Here is a 22,813-nt window from a genome sequence, read left to right on the forward strand (position 1 = left end):
GGCCTGAGCGAGCGGAGAGTCCGCAGGGGGTGAAAGCAAGTGCGACCCGCCGAGGGTGACCCGGCTGGCGGACACCTCCCCGCGGCCTCAGCGACAGATGCGCGGGAAAAGGCTGCCACGCGGCAGACGGGCGGACAGGGAGCCACCGCACCGTATTCTACCCTCGCCTCGCCCTCATCTGAAATATATTCTGTACTTGACTTTCTCGGGTGCGTTTCTTGTTCCTTAGTCCAGTCTTGTTTCCCCTACATCTTTATTTATAGTGGGTCGAAATGAGCATTACAGAGTAGAGAACAGGTAGAAAGGGACGGTGGCAGGGAAGCCCCCAAATCACAGAATCTGTGGGAAAGCGAGGAAGGAACTGGAGACCCGAACTCGTTCTCCAGGTGTAAAAGGACAAAGGGAACCCCCATTAGCGAAGCCGGCGAGAAATCACGTACGCTCTGCAGGGTACTCGGCGTCTCTCAGCCGCACCCTCCACGCGGGGCAGCCGGCCAGACACCCCGCGGGCCTCACTACCTTCGCAGGGCCGCAGGGACCCCCCCCCAGTCCGGAGGCGGGTGCATCCCACAGGCCCGCGCGCGGCGGGAAAAGAGAACGAGGCGCACACCATCTCTGGTTGCCAGGAGACACTGTACCATTTCCTCCAATCAGCACCTATCTCTTTGCGTCCAATCACAGAAACGGAAGAGTTGTAGTCGGAGGTAAAAGGTCACGCTGCTGCTTGGCGGCCATTTTTCTTGAAGCACCGCGGACCGGGCTCTCCTGGAGACGCTCCAGTCGCGAGGGACGACAGCAGGGCCGGCGGCGAGTAGCCTGCAGCATTTTCTGGTCGTCGCGATGGTAAGGAGGAAAAGAACCGGTGGAGTCTGCAGAGAGAGGGAAGGAGAGAGAGAGAGAGAGCACGCGCGCGGGTGACCAGCGTCGCCGGGCCTGGTGGTTGGTTCGCGCCTTTCTCATTCATCCGCGTGAGGCGCTGCGCCAGCGGTCGGCAGGCCTTTTCTGGCTGCTGTGGGGCCTGAGGCGCGCGCTCCTGCCGCCGCCCTCAGCTCCCAGGAGTGCCTCTGCTCCCTTCCCGCTCAGCTGCGTTTTGAATCGGAGCCTGAGGTATCCTTGCTGGCTGGGGCCGCAGGGTCAGGATAAAGACGAAGAGGTCTTTCACGCCGCGCGTTGAAAGGAAAGCCTGCTTCCATGCCGTGACGTTGGGTCTCCCAGCCCTGCAGCGCTCTGGAGCCCAGAGCCCAGGCTTTGGGCGTTCGTTTAGCAAGTATGTTTTGAGCGCACGCTGCCTGCCAGATAACTGTGCTAGGCGGTAGGAAAATGAGGTGAAAAGTACTGGTGCGGACCCTGGTCTAGGTAAATTCTGTCCGGCGTGGGAAACAGACATTAATTAGATAATAACAAATATATAAACGCAAATACTAAGTGCTAAGAAGGAAGCCAGCAGGATGCTGTGAGGGGGCGCGGCGGTACCTTAGAAGAGCGGCCACGGATGGCATCCCAGGCAGGGGAGTGGTTTAACTTGAAACCTAAATGATGTGAAATACAGCCCCTTAGAAGAGCAGGAGGAAGTGTGCACCAGGCTCAGGGAACAGGAGCATTGGTCTTAAGGCCGAAAATAAGGCTCGACCACTTGGAGGAATTAACAGAAAGCCAGTTTCTTGCAAGAATAGTGGTTGTGAGATAGGGCCGGGCAAGGCCTCTCAGGACACACTAGGAGGTCTGTATTCTACTCCAGCTGCCATTGGAAGCCCTTGAAGTATTTTAAGCAGAAATACGACATGACAAAAATAAGTTTTTGTGTGGATAAGTTGGAGAAAGACGAGAGTGAAAACTGGAGACTCATCAGGAGGTTATTGCAGTAGTCCCACATCCTTTGAGATCGCTCTGAATATGCTTATCTTAAAGGGGTTTAGTAGCCAAGTTTCGTGGTTCTTTTCTTTCTTTGGGCTAATGGGTGGTGAGCAGATGGAGGAAAGAAAGAGTGTGTGAACTACTGGGGAGAATATTGCTTTGCTGAACAAACAAACATTAAGTGGTAGCTGGTATGTAAGAGGCACTGCTAAGGCAAGTAGGACCCACCCCTAGCTCCTAGAATTAAAGCAAAAGACTGTGCGCGTGGTCTGCCTGCCCCCTGCTTCACTCTGTAGCCTCCTTAGGGCACTGACAACACTGAATTTTTCGAGTGTCCCTGAGGTCATCTTGTTGCTTCATTCTTCCCTCCTGTTGTACAGGTAGTCTCTGCCTAGAACAGCTGTTTTTCCCCTGGAAGTATCTCTCATCCTTTAAAATGGAAACATTACTTATTTCAGGCAACCTTTCCTTTTCTCTTTACGCTGGAGTGGTTTGATACCGTGGTACAAAGCATATCTCCTCTTACTACATTGCAATATAATTGTTTGTATGTGTTTTGCCCTTTCCCCTCCCACTGTGAGCTGCTTGAGGACTGTCACCTGCATTTTTTTTTTTTTTTTTTTTTTTTTTTTTTTTTAGGCCTTTACCTTTGTTTCTTTATAACTTGGAACAGTGAGTGATGTTTAATAGCTATTCAGTGTTTCTTAAGGGAATAATGAGTACTTTTATATGGTTTGATGGCTTGAAGAGGAAATTGGGTAATTGGGCATTTAAATTTCTCTGATGCTCTTCAACAAATAAAAGTGAGAATTATGTGAGAAGGAGTCAAGAGTTTGCTTCTTTTGGATACCGTAAATATTGGTGATTTGGTAACAAAGTAGGTGGTGGGCGCTGAGCTCTAGAAAATAATTGATTTTTTTTGTTGTTTTTCTTTGTGCAGAGTTTGCCCCTCAATCCCAAACCTTTCCTCAATGGATTAACAGGAAAGCCAGTAATGGTGAAACTTAAGTGGGGAATGGAGTACAAAGGCTACCTGGTATCTGTAGATGGCTATATGAACATGCAGGTAAGTTAAGGAATTATAAAAATTATTAAATTGTGGGGGGTTTTCCACTTTAAGGTTTAGTGCAACTTATGAGAATGCAGTTAATTAAATTGACAAAGCAAAAATTCAGGAAAAAGGTCAAGGTCAGGGAGGATGTTATAACTTGATAAACTACATATGAGACATGATGTTAAACCAAAATACAGCCACAGATTTGACTCCTAGTCGTTAAAGTAAGAAGAGCTGAGACATTTGGTTCATAATGCCAGAAGGGAAACACACTAGTTTACGGAAAAAGAAAAGCTTTCCGAAAAAGAAAAGCTTTCACTTAGCTCTCAAAGAAATTTTTCAAGTGAAATTCTTAAGTCTTTTAATGAGTGCTAAAGGCATAACAACAGAGTAATTCCATACAAGCATTTCTTGAGGGAAAAGATATCAGCCAAATAAATTGATCAACTGATTGCATGTCTGTTACACTAGCTTCTGTAAATGTTTCAGTCAGGGTTTTTTTTTTTAATTGTGATAACATAAAATGTACCACTTTAACCATTTTCAAGTATACAGCTCATTGACATTACATTCATATTGGCAGTACATTCATATTGTTGTTGCAGCCATCCCCCTTTTCAGTTTCCCATATTTTTTTATCTCAGTGTGAAATTCTGTACCCATTAAAAAATAATTCCCCATATGTCCTGCCTCCAGCACTTGGTAATTACTATTTTTTCTGTCTCTATTCTAGGTACGTCATATAAATGGAATCCTACAGTATTTGTCCTTTTGGCTTATTTCACTTAGCATAATGTTTTCAAAGCTCATTCATGGTGTAGCATGTATCAGAATGTCATTCCTTTTTATGGCTGAAATAATATTCCATTGTATGCATATTCTGCATTTTAATCCATTCTGTTGGTGGACATTTGAATTGTTTCTCTCTCTCCACTGTTGTGAACAATGCAGTGAAAGTCGCTGTACAAGTATCTGCTAGAGTCTATTTTCAGTTGTTCTGGGTGGGCATCCAGAAATGGAATTACAGGGTCCTATAGTAATTCTTTGTTAATTTCTTAAGGAACTGCCATTCTGTCTTCCCCCTAAACAGATAACACTCAGGTCCCCAAAATCCTTATAGAGCATGGTTTTGGCCTGGAAAATTCCCTAAGCAGGAATCACTAAGGCCATAGAAAAATATGAAGAGCATATCCCTTATGCTGAAAATGTTCCAGACTTAGATAGTGGTGATGGTTATAGTTAAAACCATTAACATATATTTTAAAAATGCATTTTATGTTATGGGAATTATATCTCAGTAAAAGAAAGGAATAATGAATACCCACTGAATATTTGGTTTTAAAAGTAATATAACTTCCTCTTGAGCTTGCCAGTTTTGAAGTAACCACATCGATGATGCCTTTGAGTTTTTCCACTGAGCACACATTTATTGAGTGCCCGTTATGTGCCTGGCTCTGTGGAAGACACCAATGAACCAAATAAAGTCCCTACCCTCTAGGAATTTGTTTTAGTGATGGGAGATGGTAATATAATGTATCAAGTAATGATAGGTGCTATGGAGAAAAAGAAAAACAGAATAAAGTGAAAAGAGTGTGCAGTGTTAGATAGGATATCCAAGGAAAGACTCTCTGAGGAAGTAAATTTAAGCAACGATCAGAATTGAGTGAGCAACTGAAGAGTGTTGCTGAAAAGTGAGAACAGCTGGAGAGAGAGCATCCCATTTTGAGGGAAACAGCAAGAGCAAAGGCTTTGTGGCAGGTACATGGTTGGTGTGTTAAAGGCACAGCAAGAAGGCCAGAGCTGAGTGAATTAGGGGAAAGATGATAGAAAGGTTGGAATGGTAGTCCTAGAGGGCTTTTTAAATGATAGTTAGGACTTTAGATTTTATTTAAAATGTGATAGAATGCTTTGGAGCATTGTATAATTTAGAAACCAGTTAAATGTTAAATAGCTGCCAAAAAGCCACTTTTAACCCAAAAATTAGTTGGTATTAGTACATTATTTCTTTTTTTTTCTTTTTTAAATATATCTTTATTGATTTCAGAGAGGAAGGGAGAGGGAGAGAGAGAGAGATAGAAACATCAATGAGAAAGTCATTGATCGGCTGCAGCCCGCAACCCGGGCATGTGCCCTGACCGGGAATCGAACCCTGATCTGATCGCCTGGATCCTAGGTCGATGCTCAACCGCTGAGCCACGCCCGGCTGGGCTAGTACATTATTTCTGAGAGCTGTTACATACAAAACTAATTGTCTCAACCACATGTACTTCAGACAGAACCTTTCCGTGTATAGGAGGCTACTTTTCTCTGTAGGAGAGAGAATAACACCCAGTAGCAGTATTAATTCGTTAACATGTTTTACATGCCTTATCTCACATCCTCTATAAGCCCTATATTTCTTTCCCTTTGCCACTTGCTGGGCTAATGAAGGAAACTTCCCTCCTTTCTTTCCTGCTCATTTTTTTGTGCGTGTGAGTCACAGATAGCATGGGTTGTGATTTTTAAAAATTAAAAGTAAAGCTTATTGCCTATATGGAGAAGAAAGCTAAACATTTTGATGTAGAATTAGAAGTAATACTGTTCCCTAACTATAAAGGTTACTTTTTAAAAAACTTAATGTTTAACATTTAGCAGTTGAAATATGAAGGCTTTCATCAAACTTCAAGTCCCTAAAAGATCCCCTTTATAAATAAATTTATCGCATAGTAGGTAAGTAACCCACCAGCCACAATTTAGTAAAGAAAATGTTGAATCTAAATATCTGTGAACGAATAGCAAACCCCATTTCCTAAGGTGTTTTGGGTCAAAATTTTTTGATGTGGGTTTTTAAAAAAAATATGTGTTTATTGATTTTTACAGAAAGGAAAGGAGAGGGGAGAGAGAGAAATATCGATGACAGAGAAACATCCATCGGCTGCCTCCTGCACGCAGCCTGGACATGTGCCCTGATGGGGAATTGAACCTGCGACCTCTTGGTGCATGGGTTGATGCTCAACCTTAATGAGTTCTTTAAAAGTATAGTTGATATCATACTTAGTTTTAGGTATATAACAGTAATTATACACACACACACACCCTCCCTCCCTCCCTCCCTCTCCCTAAAGGACTGATCACCATGATGGGCCTAGATCACCATGATGGGTCTAGTAAGCATCTGTCACTTTACGAAGTTATGGTATTTATTCCTTGTGCTATATATTATATTCCTGTTATTATTTTATAACTGGAAGTTTGTAAGGTTACTCTTTATTGTTTAACCTTCTTTTAAGAACTTTCTGTTGATTAGCACATAATTAAAAAAAAAAATTTATTCAGTTCTTTGGTTTGGTTGGTGACTAATATGAAAGTATTTTAGCCATAGCTTTTGTACACCCATTGGGTTCCTCAATATGATGCTACAGTATAAAGTTGTTATTCCAAGAGAAATTAATGTCTGCTTTGGAACTGAATTTGCAGAAAACTTTTAATCAACTTATTCATAAATTGGGAGATTGCCTTCCTCGACGTGTTTTAATGTCTACTAGAAAGAAATAATACACAACTGAGAGATTTTAAAAAATTATGTTGAAACAAGCTTTATTATATATTAGTTCTACATCCATCAATGTTAACTTTACCAGATATTTATATGAAACCAAAAGTACTTTAATAGTAACAGAAGACTAATCTTACATTAATTATTGATAAATGTGAGTTATTGGTATAGAAAGGTCTCAGTTAATAAGTTCTCTCACCAATATTAGGTGTGTTTTACTGTTTTCCTTATGTATTATTATATTAATATATTTTCTTTTTATTTAAAGCTTGCAAACACAGAAGAATACATAGATGGAGCCTTGTCTGGACACCTGGGTGAAGTTTTAATAAGGTAACAAAACAGTAGTAGTATATATGTAAGGAGTTACTGGTGAGCATTAGAAATACCTGTTTGAATAAACTAGTGCTTCAATTTCAAAATTACTTTTTAAAATCACCATTAATTTACCGTAATATTCTACAACTAGACTTCAGGAGTCTTTGAAATTGTTAAACTTGTCAAAGATTTGAGTATTTTGGAGCTATTCATTCTTAAGATTTTTCTAGTACTGATATTAAACTTTCTAGCTCTTAGCTATAACCTTTTTCAGTGGTTTCAATTGTAGGAGCTTGGGTTTGAATTTTAGTTGGGTCTGGCTGCTGTTAGGGATTTTTGTCATACTTGCTTTCTAGAACTAACTTTATACCTTCAAATTCTAGTCATTCCCTTTGATAGATCATAAAGATAACATTTTATAATAACCACATGGTAAGAAAGTACCATGTGCTTTTTAACAAATTAGTGGTAAAAACTTTCTTTAAAAAGAGAAAGGAAAAAATGCTATATTGTAAAATTAGCATTCATTATTTTTGTAATGAAAAAAAGTCTAGTTAATTGTAAATCAGATGTTACATGGTTTCCAGTTGGAACAACAAAATGGACTGTTTTTCTATTTACAGGTGTAATAATGTCCTTTATATCAGGGGTGTTGAAGAAGAGGAGGAAGATGGAGAAATGAGAGAGTAGCATCTTTTATGGGGGATTTTTTTTTTTTATATATATTTCTAGACAATAAAAATTTGTTTTTTCAACTTGACTTGTGGACTATTCATATTCAGGTATTCACAAGCAAAACTCAATATTGAAACAATTGAAAAATTATTCACAGAAGTAATGCTTTAAAAGCCACCCAACTTCATTCAAGTTGGGTTTTTTGGTTTGTTTTTTATAAACCCAATACTCGTATTTTTTTCTATAAGGGAAGATTATTTATATGCTCTATAAAAATTTATGAAGGTGAAATTCAGCCCTTGTAATCACATATTAACTGAGACCTTTTAAAAGCAACTGCTTCTTTTAAAGTTATTTTTGAGCCATTTCTGACATGTATAAAGTGAAATATTTTCTTAGAATTAGTATATATTACTTAGTAATGGACAAATTACAAATTATAATGTAAGCTTAAATAATAATACACATAGCATAGCTAAAATGAAACAGCTGAAAATAAAAACGATTATGGATACAGAGCACAACAGAAATTGTGAACTGACATTTAGGTTGATGAAGACATGGTCTGTTCACTTAAGAGAATTAAGTTTCTGAACAGTACTTCTTAATAGGAGTTAAAATCCAGTCTCACAGTTATGTTCTCAGAACGTAACTTAGTGGTTTTCATTTAAGTTTTAAACTCAAAACCCTTAAGATATTTTAGTGTTGTACTTTATTACATACAATATATACTCCACAGTGGTAAAATGTATACTATGAACTTTCCTGTAGAGTGGTTGAAAAAAAAAAAAAAGATCATTTAAAGTCTCATGTTGTCAGAGAATGCCACTAACCATATAGTTACATCAGTAAAGTAACTTTGGATGTGTATCCCCAACTGGGACAATTAAAAGTATAGATGTATAATATATAGAATAATACTTAGGCTATGGGTAATAAAAAGCCTTCAACAAAAGAAAGTAACTCCCATTTCCAGTCCTATATAGCTGTTAGAACAAGGGCATGTCTTCCTCAAATTGGTTAGGCAAGCATATGGGGCAGAATATTGCCATTACTGTAAACCAGAATATATAAAATATGCCTAAAACATTGTGGTAATGTCTTACTGCTCCTATTCAAGTGAAAAAATATTCATTCTCTAGTGATCTTGTTCTTGTATCTTTGACTAAAAGTAGTTCATGTTTGTTATCAAATGAAGGTATTGAACGATAGACAAGCCGTCTTCCCAGCTGAAACACAAACAATAATATTTTTTAGCATAATCTTTTTCTTTTTGAACTATAAGTAAAATACTAATAGTAACTTGATTCTTCCAAGGAATAATATGGTTTAAAATAGTAAACAGTTAAAAAAAAAAAAGTAAATAGCCTGTTACAAAGGGATTGATAATTTAATGGATGTCTAACATGTTATGGGGTTTTATGGGGAAGTGGGGACGTTGAAGGTAAAGTCATTGTATAGCATGTTTCAGACATGGTTAGAAAGAACCATGTCTGAGGCCAATATTTCATTTCTCAAAAGTGCCGTAGCTAGTTTTTCTTCCATTGGTTAGAAGAGGTCACTTTCTTCTGCTGAGTACCAGTTGACTAACATTAAAACCCTGTTCATTTTTAAACAAAAATTTGAGAAAGCCATGTACTATCTTAAACACTAGTAATCCTGTTGGCTTTTGGAGATGTTCCCACCAGGACAGGCTTAGGGAAATCCTTAGTTTCATACCTATTCATTCTCTCTGGGGAATATACTCAGTTATATCATACTAATTATTTTTGTCTCTTAGTCTTTTCTCTGTAATCTTTTTTTGTTTTGCTTTTCATCTGAGTTTGTGTCAGTTAAATAGATGAGAAAACTATCGTATTCTCCTGGACGGGAGTTTTGATGGGACATCTCTATTGTGTCTCAGAAGGGGTACTATCCTTATGTGAGACTGTCCCTTGCATTGCAGAATGTTTGACATTCCCGGCCCCAGTGAACTAAATAACACTAGTGCTCCTCCCCATAATTACACCAACAAAAATACCCTTAGGGGATTCTAAAGTCAGAACTTTGGTAATCTTTGTTAATACTCTTAGAAAATTTCTAGTGATGAAGTGTCCCAGCTGGGTAAGAACTTCTATCACAGGTTTTCATACATTGTCAGCTTATCTGATCACCATTTTTATTTTAAATTTTCTTCTAGTTTTAGTTTTGATTTTCATTTTTAGTCTGTTAATTCCGTAAGCATTTGTTGAGTATCCACTATGTGCCAGGCAAGGGTCATAAAATTCATTCATGGTCTAGAAAGAAAGATATATTTTAAAATAATCGTTTCAGTTTTGTGTGTTCAGTGAAGAGTGCATACATGCCGGGGAATGGGGAGTGGTTAATTTTCCCTCGGGAGAAAGAGGACAAGTCGTGTGTTCCTAGAAGAGTTGAACTAGAGAAGCACAGACTCTTTAAGATGAAATGCTTATTTAAATAATTTAAGGTAATCATTAACTTTTGACATACATATTTACAATTACCATACCTGGAAACTTTTTTCAGTCCTTCAAAAGGCTGGTTGTGAGGCGCACAATAAGCGTTCACTATGGGTTAGCTATTAGTATGTTAAGAATCAGTGTCCACCCTAGCTTTGTAGATAGCCATGACACTGTGCTCCTGGAATATACTGCAGGCCCTGACCTACAGGAGGGAGAGTGGCGTATGGAAATAAAGGCCCTCCACAACCTGGTTCAGAGGCCTGGACTGTAAGCTCTCAGGGACTGCCCACCCCCAAACTTATCATTACAGGTGACCTTGCAGTATAAAGAACCTTGGCTTCCGGTCCAGATTCGTCTTCTATATCTGAAGTGACACTGGGCATATCATTTTAACTACACCTGTTAATTTCATTTTTACAGTGTGAAGGTTAGAAGACCCTTCCAGTTATATGTAATTCTTTGGGTTTACTCTCTCCATTGCTAAGTGAAAGGAGCGAGGTTCACAGCTACCACTTTAAAGATGAATATACATAGATACATAGGATATTTCCAGAAGGATGCAGATGAAACTCGGCAGTGGTTGCCTCCAGGGAGGGGAACTGAGGAGGACAATTTTCACTTAATACTCTCGTATCTTTTGAACTTTGAACCATATGCTTGTAGTACCTATTCAAAACTAGTTTTTAAAATAATTCTTTGGTTTCGTGAACCTGGAGCTAAAGAAAAAGAGGAAGGGACAAGTTTCTTTTGCTAAAGAGCAGGCCTGGTGGAGAACTGTTACCCAGCAACTTGAATTACTCTGGAAGTAAGGAACCGGAGAGAGGGAAGCTGTGAGCAGGAGAGAGTTTACTGAAGTTTCACCTGGATAAGTCAGAGGAATTAGATATTTTGTTTTTATACCACAGAAGCACTCACACATTGATGTAACTGGACCTATTAATAACAAAACACAAACCTTTTTCTTTGGTTGTGCTACTGCTCTTTCCAGGGCAGCTTTTAGCCTTTCTTCCTGGTGTCTTTGTTTTTCCTTCATTTTCTCTTCACGGAACCTGTCAAAAGGGGAAAATGTTCTTTTAACTATATATCACAGAAAGTAAATGAACTGCCTATAAGTATTGTAAGATTTCCATTATGTTAAATGAAAATAATTCATCTTCACCCATAACTGTGGCTTTTAAATAATCAGGTGACCTCTCAACAATACATCCTATTTCTGATGAAATGGGAAGAAATTGCATGTCACCATTTTGGAAGAACTGAAAATCGACCCCATTTTGGTCTAAACAAGCACCTCAGCAAAGCCGCCTCTTCACATTTCAGCTCTTCATAGTTAATCTGTACAGCGGCCACTTAATTAACTTCCAGTAAACTTTTTTATTGAAGTATACAGAAAAGTACACAGATCACAAGTGTTCAATGAATTACCACAAAAGTGTATTTCCCAGTTAATCTTTTTGAATGGGGCTCTCAAATTAAGGCCAACAAATGTGATTTGTCTTGCTTTCTTTAGGGTTTTTTTGGATAAAATTAGATGAGATGACCTAGGCAGTCTTTCTACTCCAATGCCTAGTGTACTCAATAAGTGAGACCTATTTTATGGACAGTTTTAATTTTAAGTGTTACATTTACTGAATAGTTTTTATGCAAGATTAGGTATTATGTTAGGTGCCTACAAACCATGGGGAAAACCAACTAAAATTCTCTTGATAAGAACAATAAACAATTGGAATTAGATTCATATATCACTACTGACAGTTAAGTTCTAATTACCCTCAGATGATAATTTATTTCCTACTGAAAAAAAGATACAAGTGTTAGTAGTGTAATTAATCACAGGTCACGTTATGGAAGGTGCCATCTTTCACTTACAATTTTTAAACATTTGCTTTATATTTGATAAAATTCCATCGGGTTCACCTTAATATATTCTAGACTTCGTTTGTATATGGGGAAGCAATATCCCCCATGTACCAGTAATATAGTAAGCAGTAACAAAATAATATTAATAGCTAATATCTGAGTACTTATTATGTGCCAAACATGCCTTTTTGCTTTTACATAGATCACTTAGTTTAATCCTCACAACAGCCATACAAGTTATTACTGCCAGTATTAGGGCTGTTTTACAGATTAACTGAGATTTAAGAGATTATTTGGCTTGCCTAAAGTCACAAAAGTTGTAAATGGTGGAACCTGGATTGAACCTAGGCAGGTCAGCTCTCATGACCGTACTTCTAGCCATAGTGCTAGTCTGCCTCCCAACATGTTTGTTCGCTGTAACATGAATATCATTCCACCTGTGAGCATTCTCTATGTGCCACATTATACTAGGGATCATATATTTGTAATAATCATTGCCTCAAAGATAGTATGTACATAACTCAGTATGGAAATTATGTGTAAATTGGTGCATTCTCCTGAAAGGCCCCAAGGTAGGCAAAGATGTAGGATTGTGGGGGTTGGGCACATCCCAGGGACGATGGGTTGTGGGGGTGGGGCATGTTCCAGGGATGATAATCCTGAGATTGTCTTAAGGAATGGATGAATTGATCTGTAAATGCTATGTAGGGAAGCGTTGGCAGTCATGCACAGAGGAAAACCCTCATTGTATGGCTCTTGCAAATGATTCTCTCATAAATTGAGTCTCCCTGCAGTTTTTCAATGAAGGGCTTCTAATCTGTGCCTTGGGATTTTTACCACAAGTGCAATTCTTTCACATGACAGCTCTTCAAAAATGCTCATATAAGTAGTGGCTATTCACCCTGAAAACTCACTTTTCCAGGCTAAAAGGACCCCTCGCCCTTCTTTCCTTCACGGCGCTCATGTTCCATTGGTAATGGCCCATTTATTTCACAGGAGTATTTGGTGAATGTGCCTCCCCACTAAATAACAGCTGTCTGGGGAGGGGAGGGCTGGGTTTGGGTCCTCCCACTGCCTCTCTGTGGTCATCCTTGCCAAGTACTAGAGACCTGCTAAGTGGAATCCAAGCAAAACCAGCTACTCGTTAAGTCATTCGCTACACTTGTCTAGGACACTGTACTTTTGCCGTCGTTCTTTCTGTTTTATTCTCTCAATTGCCTCCACGTTTTCTTTGGGAATGGATTCAATAAGATCGCTCAGTTCCACCAGGCGAGACTCTACTTTTACCAGCTTTTGCACTGCGTTGAGGCTGCCAACCTCACTCTCTCCGATGCAGACTTTGTATACTTGGTTGATTTTTTTACTAAGAGAGTCTATCAGTTTTTCCTGAGATTGAGAAGAAAAGGAGAGCAGAAAACAACATCTCATCACTATTTGCTTGTTCAATAAATGTAAAGTTCTATTTTGCTATAGTATAATGAAAAGGCTTTTATATGCTACTAATTGTTTCCTTGTTTAAAAGAAGAACTTCAATGCAACATAGAAGGGGGAGAAAGTGCAGCAATGATATTTATAGCAGTTTATTGTCAGATCATTGCTATAGTAATACCCTGGATTATTTTCTTTAAAAATATTTTATTCTAGGTATAAAAGTAACTATAACTGTAATCTTTTTGCTTGAATGGTTTTGTGTACTTAGTCCCTGGGCATTCAAGTAGAGACTGCATACAGATTTTAAATCCTATTTTGCCACTCCGATGCATTTCTTTGCAACACAGCCTGTGAGCTCCCTTTTTATTTTGCACATATTAGTCTAATTGCTAAAACTGTGACCATCCTGTGTGATAGTTATTTGCATGCATGCCTTATCTCCCTTTCTAGACTGTAAGCACCTGGAGGGCAGGAGCTATTTCTTAGGTTGACACATACCTAAAACAGCGCCTTGCACATAACTGTGTACCTAATAAATGTTTGCTGAATAAATGAATACATTCTCTCAGGAAAATAACAGTTACAAGCAAACAGATTCCATGGCTAACCTACAAAAGCCTTTTGAGAAGTTTAAATTTCACTCCATTGGGAAGCCACTGCAGTATTCTGGTCTAAACAGAGGCTTTGGCCAAACCTTGCTGATCCCTGTACCTGGCCACTCCTCCGTTTTAACAGGTGGTAGAGTTGCTTGAGCTTGTAGGTAACGTGTTTCGGGACCAAAAGAAAACTCTCATCGAAATTCTCCACACTGTACTGGGCATTCGCAGTTAAGAGCATCTCAATAAACTGCTGGGCAAAGTTAAGCTGTTTCCAGGTAGCTTTCTGCCCCAGTGCCTGCTTCTGCTCAAGAAGATGAGAATCACCATGAAGCCAAGAAGGACAAATAACACTCAGGTCAGATACAGCTCCTGGAGTCACGGGGCTCCTTACAGAGCCACCAACAATCACAAGTCAAGACCTGTTACCAGGAGTTTGCTTCCAACAGCTTGTCTCTCTCACCTTCTACTTTAACCACCTCTCTGATGGTCCTATTTACCATAAAGCCCCCGTTTTTCTCTCTAAAGTAACATTTATTGTATTTTCTATTTATATTACATATAGACCTCTTTAAAGAAAATGTGGAGAAGTATGAAATAAAAGAAAAAAAATCAAAAAAGCAAAAGTCCTATTTGCCATAAAGCTCCCTTTTTCTCTCCCTTTCTAAATAACATTTATATTAACAACACATTCCTTTAGAAATACAGAAAAATATAAAAGGAAAAGTCACCCATCAAAGGACTGAAATATACATTGGATATGAAAAAACAATATTGTTGCAATGTGAGTCGTTTAAAAAAAATACATTGAACACTAGTTCTGAGAAAAAGTAACTTTAACATGAGACTGGTTAGTTGGTGATTTCTGAAGGAGACCTCTTGAACATGTAAGCATTTTAGAGATGAATGGGCAGTGGCCTTTCAGGATGCCTTTTTTTTAAGTTCCTCCTGTCAAACGAGAGGAAAAGACAAGGAGAAATGATTTCTTAAAGTAAGAACAGCGTGCGAAATAGGATTAAGGAATGAAGTTAAAGAAAATACTCATGAAAAAGAGATTGAGGGCCTGGCTTAACCAGGCAGAAGGGCAAAGAAAAAGGGAGTTCAAGGTGCAGGCCTACCCATGACAGAAGCCAGCTGTCAGTCCAATCCCTGGAGCTGCCGCCAGGTGGCAGGCCCAGTCCAGCGCACCTCGGGAAGGGCTGGGGGCGGTGGGGGGACCTGCTTCCTGAGGTTCAGTGGGCCCGGATGGTGGAAGACTAACTGCAGGGATAAGAACATGGGATGCCTTCCAACAGGACGGAAGTGATCTGACCAGAGCACCGTTTAGAAGGAATAATTGTGATCAACACTGGATAGGAATGGGGAGATGTCTAGATGCCATTTAAAGTTTATTTCCAACTCAAGGATTCTGTCATTCTAATCCATGCTGCATTCTACTGTGTGCTTAATGTAAAAACTCTCCCAGTTGAACTGAATCAGCTCCCTGTTGAAAGGAAAATTAAACCAGAGGTGAACACATTCTGAAAATTGAACAATGGAATAACTTATATTCCATTTCACATCCAATGAAAACTGCTACACAAGCAGGGATGAATCTCAAACATAATGTTGAGAGAAAGAAGCCAGATAAGCCAGACATACCACACGATTCCATTTATATCAAGTTCAAAAGCATAAAATCTAATTGAGGGTGGGAGAAGTGAGGCCAACGGTCACCTTCAAGGGATGGTAAGAGGCACTGGGGATGCCGATAACGGTGTCTTCCCTGATCTAGGGCTGTGTTTACTTTGAGGACATTCTTTGAGAGATACACTTGTGATTTGTGTACTTTTCAATACTACATTATACCTGAATTTAAGATTTACTATCAAAGTAATATATTGAATCAATGAAAAGTGTTTTTAGGGGACTAAATACAGTCAGGAGTGTGGAAGTTTTGAAAGTATAAGGTTGATTTTAGAGTTACTGTAGCTCTAAAGTAACTGATTATTTTGTGAATATCAAAATTCGGTGCGATTATGTTTATTTACTCATAAAGGATTATGTTTTGCACATGTTGAGATCTAAAAGAAGGGAGTAGGCAAGAAAATTCTAAGAAAAGAATACTTTTCCCCTGCTGGTTTGTTTGTTTGCTCTCTGCCTCTTTTCCACCCCAGCATTTTACATCCCTAGGGGTGTATGCTTTTTCCCAGAGTGGGTAATACATCAATGCCAAAATTACACCTGTGACCAAAATCTCATAGTCGTTTTTTTTTTTTAAGTTAGATTTTTAAAAAAAAATTTTTTTAATCCTCACCTGAGAATATTTTTTCCATTGCTTTTCAGAGAGAGTAGGAGGGGGAGAGAGAGAGAGAAACATTGATTGGATGCCTCCCACAGGTGCCCTGTCTGGGGCTGGGTATCAAGCCTGCAACCAAGGTACGTGCCCTTGGCTGGAATTGAACCTGGGACCCTTCAGTCAGCGGGCTGACACTCTAACCACTGAACCAAACCAGCAAGGGCTCATAGTTTCTTTAAAGTAATTTTCAGGTAAATTGCACCTTTTCTGTTTAGACAAGCTTGCTTCAAGGTTTAAGAGTATTGAAAATGCTTTTTTTTTTTTTTTTAATATATAGCTGTCCTCTTGGATGAAAGGGGCTTGGTGGGAGGGAGGGGGAGATACCACATTTATCTGACATTTTTCATGTCAATCAGCTTCAGAATTATTTAAACAGAATTGAAGGGTGGAAACAACCCAAGTACCCATCAACAGATGAATGGATAAATAACATGTGGTAAATAAATACAACAGAATATTTTTCAGCCATCAAAGGAATTTTGATACACGCTATAACATGGATGAACCTTGAAAACATGCTAAGTGAAATAAGCCAGTCACAGAAGGACAACTATTGTATGATTTCATTTATAGGCGGTACCTAAAATAGGCAAATTTACAGAGAAAGAAAGTAGAATAGAGATTTACCAGAGACTGGAAAGGCAGGGGAATAGGGAATCATTGTTAGTGGGCACAGAGTTTTTATTTGGGATGATGAAAAGTTCTATAGATAGATAGTGGTGATGGTTACACAATATTGTGAATATACTTAATGCCACTGAATCGTACGCTTAAAATGGATAAATGGTAAATTTTATGTTATGTATATTTTGCCACATTTTTTTTTAATGGTTTAAAAACTCAGTGCTGAAGAACTGAAAGGTTGCTGTCATCCCCTCCTAACTGAGGGTGTTGTACCACCCTAGGAAGCCTGTGTGTGTGTGAAGAGGTGCTTTTTGTAACCCTGCCTACCTATGGGTAGGGGAGGACAATCATCTACTGAGACAGTTCCCCCAAATCTACTTCTGCTTGAAAATCAAGTTCATGACCATAAATGTGATATTAAACTCCCATATTAGCATGAATTTTTATTTTATTTGAGATTTTTACAAGAAAACCAATGTTAGCTGGAGTTGTGAGTCTAGAAACTAACCTAATCATTCATTCAACAAACATTTATTGAGCACCTCCTTTAGGGACACTAAACTTAGCTAAGAAGGGTAAGAAATCCCTGCCCTCGAGGAGTTTGCATGCAGCTGGGAGAGAGTAACATGTAAATAAGTGAGTATGTTAGTGTGTGTTACAGGTGCTCTGATAATGACTGTGCAGGCCCCAAGGAGCCAAAATCTATTACAAGCTCAGTGCTGGTCAGATTACTCCATCCAGTATTGACTCAGTGCTTCCTCTGTTATTTGCTCCTTAAATTACTACCAAAATGGTCACAGGCAGTGAGGGAGCTACTTCGTATGTATATACTCTGACTAAAAGAAATGTTTTTATAGGGGAAAAGCCCAGCATCATACTGTGTAATAAATAGAGCAGTGTTTTAATGCCCATTTGAATGCTTTCTAGCTACTACACAAACGGACGGCTCCGTACTGACAAGATCCTTCCCAGCTGTGTTCTGCCTTTGGCACCCACCTGGGGCCCGTGGTTCACTTTTCATTCTTCCCTTTCGGTGCTTAGGACACAGAGTGCAAATTATTATCGCGAGGCAAAATAAGAAGACCGTAGGCAAAGAACGCTTACCTGGGCATCTGAATTAAATTCTCCAAAACTAAAGAGCCTGGACCTTAATTCCAGTTCCGCCGCCTTTTCCTCTTCTCTCATGCAGCTAGCCTTAAGCATCTTCTTGTGTTCCAAAAGGAAATCTATGTTGCTATTTCTATGGCAAAAGAAAGAGACGCTTGGCTGTAAGGTGCGGTTTGGTGAAGTAAACCATCAGTCGGGAGCTTTGACGCTCCTTCCAGATCATGTGTTAGCATCCGAAGTCCAGCAAGCCAAATCCGAGTTTATATTTGAAGACATTGTCAACTTACATGCAACTTTTCAGGTTAAAATGAGAAAAACGCACAGAGGCTGTTTTGAACTTCCACCAGGAAGCATTTCATTTTCTGCCCCTCTGCTACTATCGTGGTTCCCCTGACTCCCCCAACAGAGAGCAGCAGAGCCGAGGTGTCGGGAGCCTCGAGTCACGGTGAGAGCTGTGATGTCTGTTCCCCAACCTGGCTGGTAATCGGAGTATCTGGGGAGCCCAGGGTTAAAAATGGAGACTCCTGACTCCCTCACCTAAAGATTCTGATAGAGACCTAGAAATGGATTTGGACATAGGCCCCCTTTTCCTGCCCAGCCACACCCACCCCGTCCCCCAAAATCATATTGTCAGGGGTGGGGGCACCATAGCTGTGGGGACTGGGAGAGAGGAGACACGGATTTAAAGGACACATTAGTGGTAACGGATGGCTGTGAGATCATGGTTTTTAGGTTCATAAGCTTGAAACAAGTGAATTTGTTCCAAAGTTCAATATGGTTTGACCTGCTGTTTAAAAAGATCACCATCTTCTGACCCAGACAAACGTTCTGAAAAAACTTCTACACGTTTCTGTAATGGGTAGATGCAAAGATCTATTCTCTGGGACTTGAAGATGTTTAACAAAATTGTAATAATATAAAATTTTACAATAGGAAGGAGTGTTGTGAGTCATCAAATCTAGCCTCCTTCCCCGACAGAAATCCCTTTTATCATAGCCCTGATGTACTGATATGTACATTGCAAAATGATACAACATTTAAGTCACCAAAAAGCTGCTTTGCTGAGGAGAGTCACAGCCAAGGAGAATGCACATGTTAACATTATTTTCCAAAACATCTGATTAGTCAGATGATAGGGTGAAAATGGCTGTGAACAGAAATTAAGGCAGTAATATATATATATTAAGGCAGTGGGTGACCCTTCCGTTATTTTTAATCATTTATTATTGCTAGCTAGGAAAACGTTTTGACAAGGGAAAGGAAGTAGGGACTAAAAATTAAGCTACAGCCAGTCTATTCTGTGTAAGTAGGACTTCAACTCCGTACACGCCACCCTGTGAACTATCGTGAATAACAATTTCTCCCCAAATCCAGAGAGACCACATGGAAGGGCCACGCCCGAATACGCTGGACTCTGTCCCTGGTTAGAAATTGCTTAATAGATTAAATCCACTTGTGCGCAATCACTCACATTTTATCCTGTATAAGTCTTTCTCTTTTGTTCACATCTTCGAGGTTTTCATCTACATCTTGGGAATATTGTACCAAGGTCAGGTTCTGCTCTTCCAGCTCTGTGAGGACTTGAAGTAGCTGCTCTGGTTCTGTGAAATAAAGCTCTGGCTCCTAATCAATCAATAATAAAGAACATAATTCACTCAACTGGCCGCCTCTGTCCCGGTGACTTACCCAGAAAAACGCATCCCGAGTGCCATTCTGACTACGAGGGCGGGCGCCACGGGTGCAGGACAGCAAAGGAGCCGATGTCCCATGCCCGCGTGAGAGCCGGCCCTCGGGCAGACGACACTTGGGGTGCTTGGGGGAGGCGAGAGGTATCGGGAAAATGCAAGGAGAGGGTGGCGAGAGGAGAAAGAAGCGAGGATGGGGCAGACGAGGCAGAGGCCGGGGGTGGAAGGGAAAGGGGTCTAGGGAAAGGCAAGGGAGAGGGAACAGAGGCAGGGCTAAGTGAAGGCCATTTTCCCCCACATTTCCATTGTTTTATATTTTCCAAAACTCTAGGAATAAGCATGTATTATTTTAAGTAAATTCAATTTTTAAAAAGATGACTTGGGTATTTATACACCCATGTTAATATTTCCTATAGCCAAGGGGCGGGAACAACCTAGGCGTCCGTCAGTGGGTGACCCGGTAAAGAAAGGGAGGTATGTATACCACGGGGTACCAGCCTTGGAAAGGAGGAGACCTGTCGCTCGCTACAGCCTGGCAGATGTGCTAAGGGAAACCAGGCACAAAAGACAAACACTGCATGGCTCCACTTTTCTGAGGGATTTAAAGTAATCACTAAGCTCTTAGAAAACAGAACAGTGGTTGCGCGGGGCTAGAGGGACGGGGTTAGGTGAGCTGTTCAATGGGTGTAGCGTTTCAGTCTTACCAGGTGAAAAGTTACAGGGACCTATTGCACCACAATGTGCATTTAGTTAACACTACCATACACTTAAAAATGGTTAAGATGGTAAATTTTATGTTCTTTTCTTTTACCACAATAATAAAAAAAAGAGATGACTTGGGTAACCTGCGTTTTATACAATAATGGATGGTGTTTTAAGGTGTTTTTTGCGCCTTTTGAGTTTCTGGTTTTGCATTTGGGGGGGGGGGGTAGCTCAAAGTCAGTCTTGTTGCCATGACGGACTGTTTTGTTGAAGGTCAGTTTCTCTTCCAATTCAGCTACTCAATGTATCTCAAGCCCCAATAAAACAATAAGCAGCCAGGAAGTGGCTATTTTTTACAGGAAGACTGTCGATAATATACCTATTACGTTGTTACCTACTTATAGACATTCATTCTTCATAAAATATCCCCTGACAAAGGTGAACTATATATACAATGGGGGAACAGTATCAAAATCATATTTTTCTTCTGGAAAGTTGTGGAATATTTGGAATAGGAAATTTTTATTTCAAAAGAAGAAATGAATATTTCCCCAAACACAATAGTAAAAATCAAGAAATATAATCTGGTTACCAGATCATAGTCCATCTCTTCATCTATCAAGAATTCCAAACTCTCTTCCGAACTTACACTGTCAGATCGGCTGTAAAAGACAAAAAAGAAAATGCCTGGTCCCTGAGTCATTTTCTGTCAGCAGATTCGCTTTCACTTCTAACTTTTCTCTGGAACCTGTCACACAGTTTTCTTCCATAGCCTGTTGAGCCTTTTAGGGAACTGCTTCTTTCAGGAATCAGTGGATTCCATGAGAATGTAAAAGAAAATTAGATTCACCCAGACAAGTGTGACATGCAGACAATGGGACCAGAAGGAAAGGCTGTACCAGATAGTCCCAGTTATTTGAGGTGCATCTACAGAGTAAGGTAATTTTTTTTTTAAAGAAACACATGACAACCTACATTGCTCACATCCATGTTGTCCGCTTTGACTCAGTCTTCTCAAAAAACTGAATGTGCCTTTGTGCTCAAAACAAAGCTTGTGTCCCAAGTGAAAAGATGTTCACACCATTAGGTACTGGGGAAATGCAAACTAAAAGCACAATAAGATACATCTATCAAAATAGCTAAAACAAGAAAACTGGAAATACCAAATACTGGTGAGGATGTGAAACGGTACAGCCACTCTGGGAAACAATTCGGCCGTTTCTTTAAAGACTAAACTTGCATCTACCATCCAACTCAGCAATTGTATTCTAGGCATTTATCCCAGAGAAATGAACTATGTTACACCGAAAGTTGTATAAATATACTTATAGCAATTTTATTCATTATAGCCCCAAATTGGAAACAATCAGGATGTTCTTCATGAGTGGATAATTAAGTTGTTGTGCATCTATACCACAGAATACTACTCAGCAATAAAAAAGAACCAACTACTGATAGACCCAACAGTCTGGATCAATCCTCAGAGAATTATGCTTAGAAAAACATCCAATCCCAAAAAGGTTACGTACTGTATGATTCCATTTACAGAACATTCTCGAAATGATAAAAACCATAGAAATGGAGAACAGTGGTTGTCAGGGTCAGAGGGGAGGCAGAGAGAGGGAAGTGAAAGTGACTATAAAGGGGCAGCAAGAAGAACCCCTGGGGCATGTTCTGTATTTGATGGTCTCTTGACTGTATCAGTGCCAATGTCCTGGTTGTGATATTGTACTAAAATTTTGCAAGATGTTACCATTGGGGGGATCTGGGTAAAGGGGCCCTCTCGGTATAATTTTTTCCAAACTACATGTGAATCTACAATTACCCCAAAATAAACATTTAATTTAAAACAAACAAAACAAAACAGTGACTGCTAAATGCCACAGTGCCCCTGGGATTCAGAGCACAGTGCCTGTGTTGACTTGTCATGTATGACTGTCATGGATTCTGTGGTGCTGGCCCAGATCCTTTCCTTGGGGCCTGGGTACCCAACCTGGGCATCAATATATTTTCTTAAAGCTCCCTTGGGGTGGCCAGGGTTGAAACAAACAAAAATGCTTTATGGTCCTATTGCGTCAGTTTTGAATGACGTGGTGAATTGCAAACACACAGGTCAGCAGAGGAACTTAATAAGCAGCTGGGCAGTAGGTTCTGAGCGGCAAAGACTCAAGATGGGATGGGGGTGGGGAGTAGCAGGCAGTTTCTGCAAAGAGCAGTTGCACGCACTTCTCAAAGAATGCAGAGAGGCCCGTAAGAGCTCAGTCACCTCAGGAGCACACAGAAATGGCAACCACTACCTCCAGTATCAGTAACAAAGGGCGTGCTACATGGTATGTATGTTGAAGAAAGGCTAAGAGAGATATTTGCTGAAAAACATTGTTTCCAAGAGAGTTCATCAAGTAAGTACTGTACTTTGACAGGGATGACTTGTTACCCTCTAGGGTGCGAGTGGCCTTCTTGCGTAGTTTTCCTGTTCAAAATGTCCAAGCAAAGTCCAAGTCGTTGGTGATGGTGGAGGTGAAAAGAAATAGCATAGAATTAGAAATCAGTCCTTGTTATTTGGCACAAGATA

The 22,813-nt window shown here is 39.9% G+C and overlaps 2 protein-coding genes across 2 annotated transcripts in view; one reads left to right on the forward strand and one right to left on the reverse strand.

Moving 5' to 3' along the window:
- The first annotated feature begins 710 nt into the window (after nt 1–710).
- On the forward strand, nt 711–7,521 carry SNRPF (small nuclear ribonucleoprotein polypeptide F). Its single transcript, XM_016221822.2, has 4 exons — nt 711–843; nt 2,795–2,920; nt 6,712–6,776; nt 7,385–7,521. The coding sequence occupies exons 1-4, from the start codon at nt 841–843 to the stop codon at nt 7,449–7,451; spliced, it is 261 nt and encodes an 86-aa protein (XP_016077308.1). The 5' UTR covers nt 711–840; the 3' UTR covers nt 7,452–7,521.
- Nucleotides 6,468–22,813, reverse strand: part of CCDC38 (coiled-coil domain containing 38) — a 36,412-nt gene continuing 20,066 nt past the window's right edge. Inside the window, exons 10-16 of the mRNA XM_016221823.2 lie at nt 22,654–22,711; nt 20,834–20,903; nt 19,326–19,477; nt 17,852–17,987; nt 12,939–13,144; nt 10,854–10,947; nt 6,468–8,665 (exon numbers count right to left, since the gene is read on the reverse strand). Of these exons, the coding sequence (XP_016077309.1) occupies nt 8,552–8,665; nt 10,854–10,947; nt 12,939–13,144; nt 17,852–17,987; nt 19,326–19,477; nt 20,834–20,903; nt 22,654–22,711 (830 nt within the window). The 3' untranslated portion in view covers nt 6,468–8,551. The remainder of the gene's footprint in view (nt 8,666–10,853; nt 10,948–12,938; nt 13,145–17,851; nt 17,988–19,325; nt 19,478–20,833; nt 20,904–22,653; nt 22,712–22,813) is intronic.

Source organism: Miniopterus natalensis, chromosome 2, assembly GCF_054644295.1.
Source record: "Miniopterus natalensis isolate mMinNat1 chromosome 2, mMinNat1.hap1, whole genome shotgun sequence".
NCBI lineage: Eukaryota > Metazoa > Chordata > Mammalia > Chiroptera > Miniopteridae > Miniopterus > Miniopterus natalensis.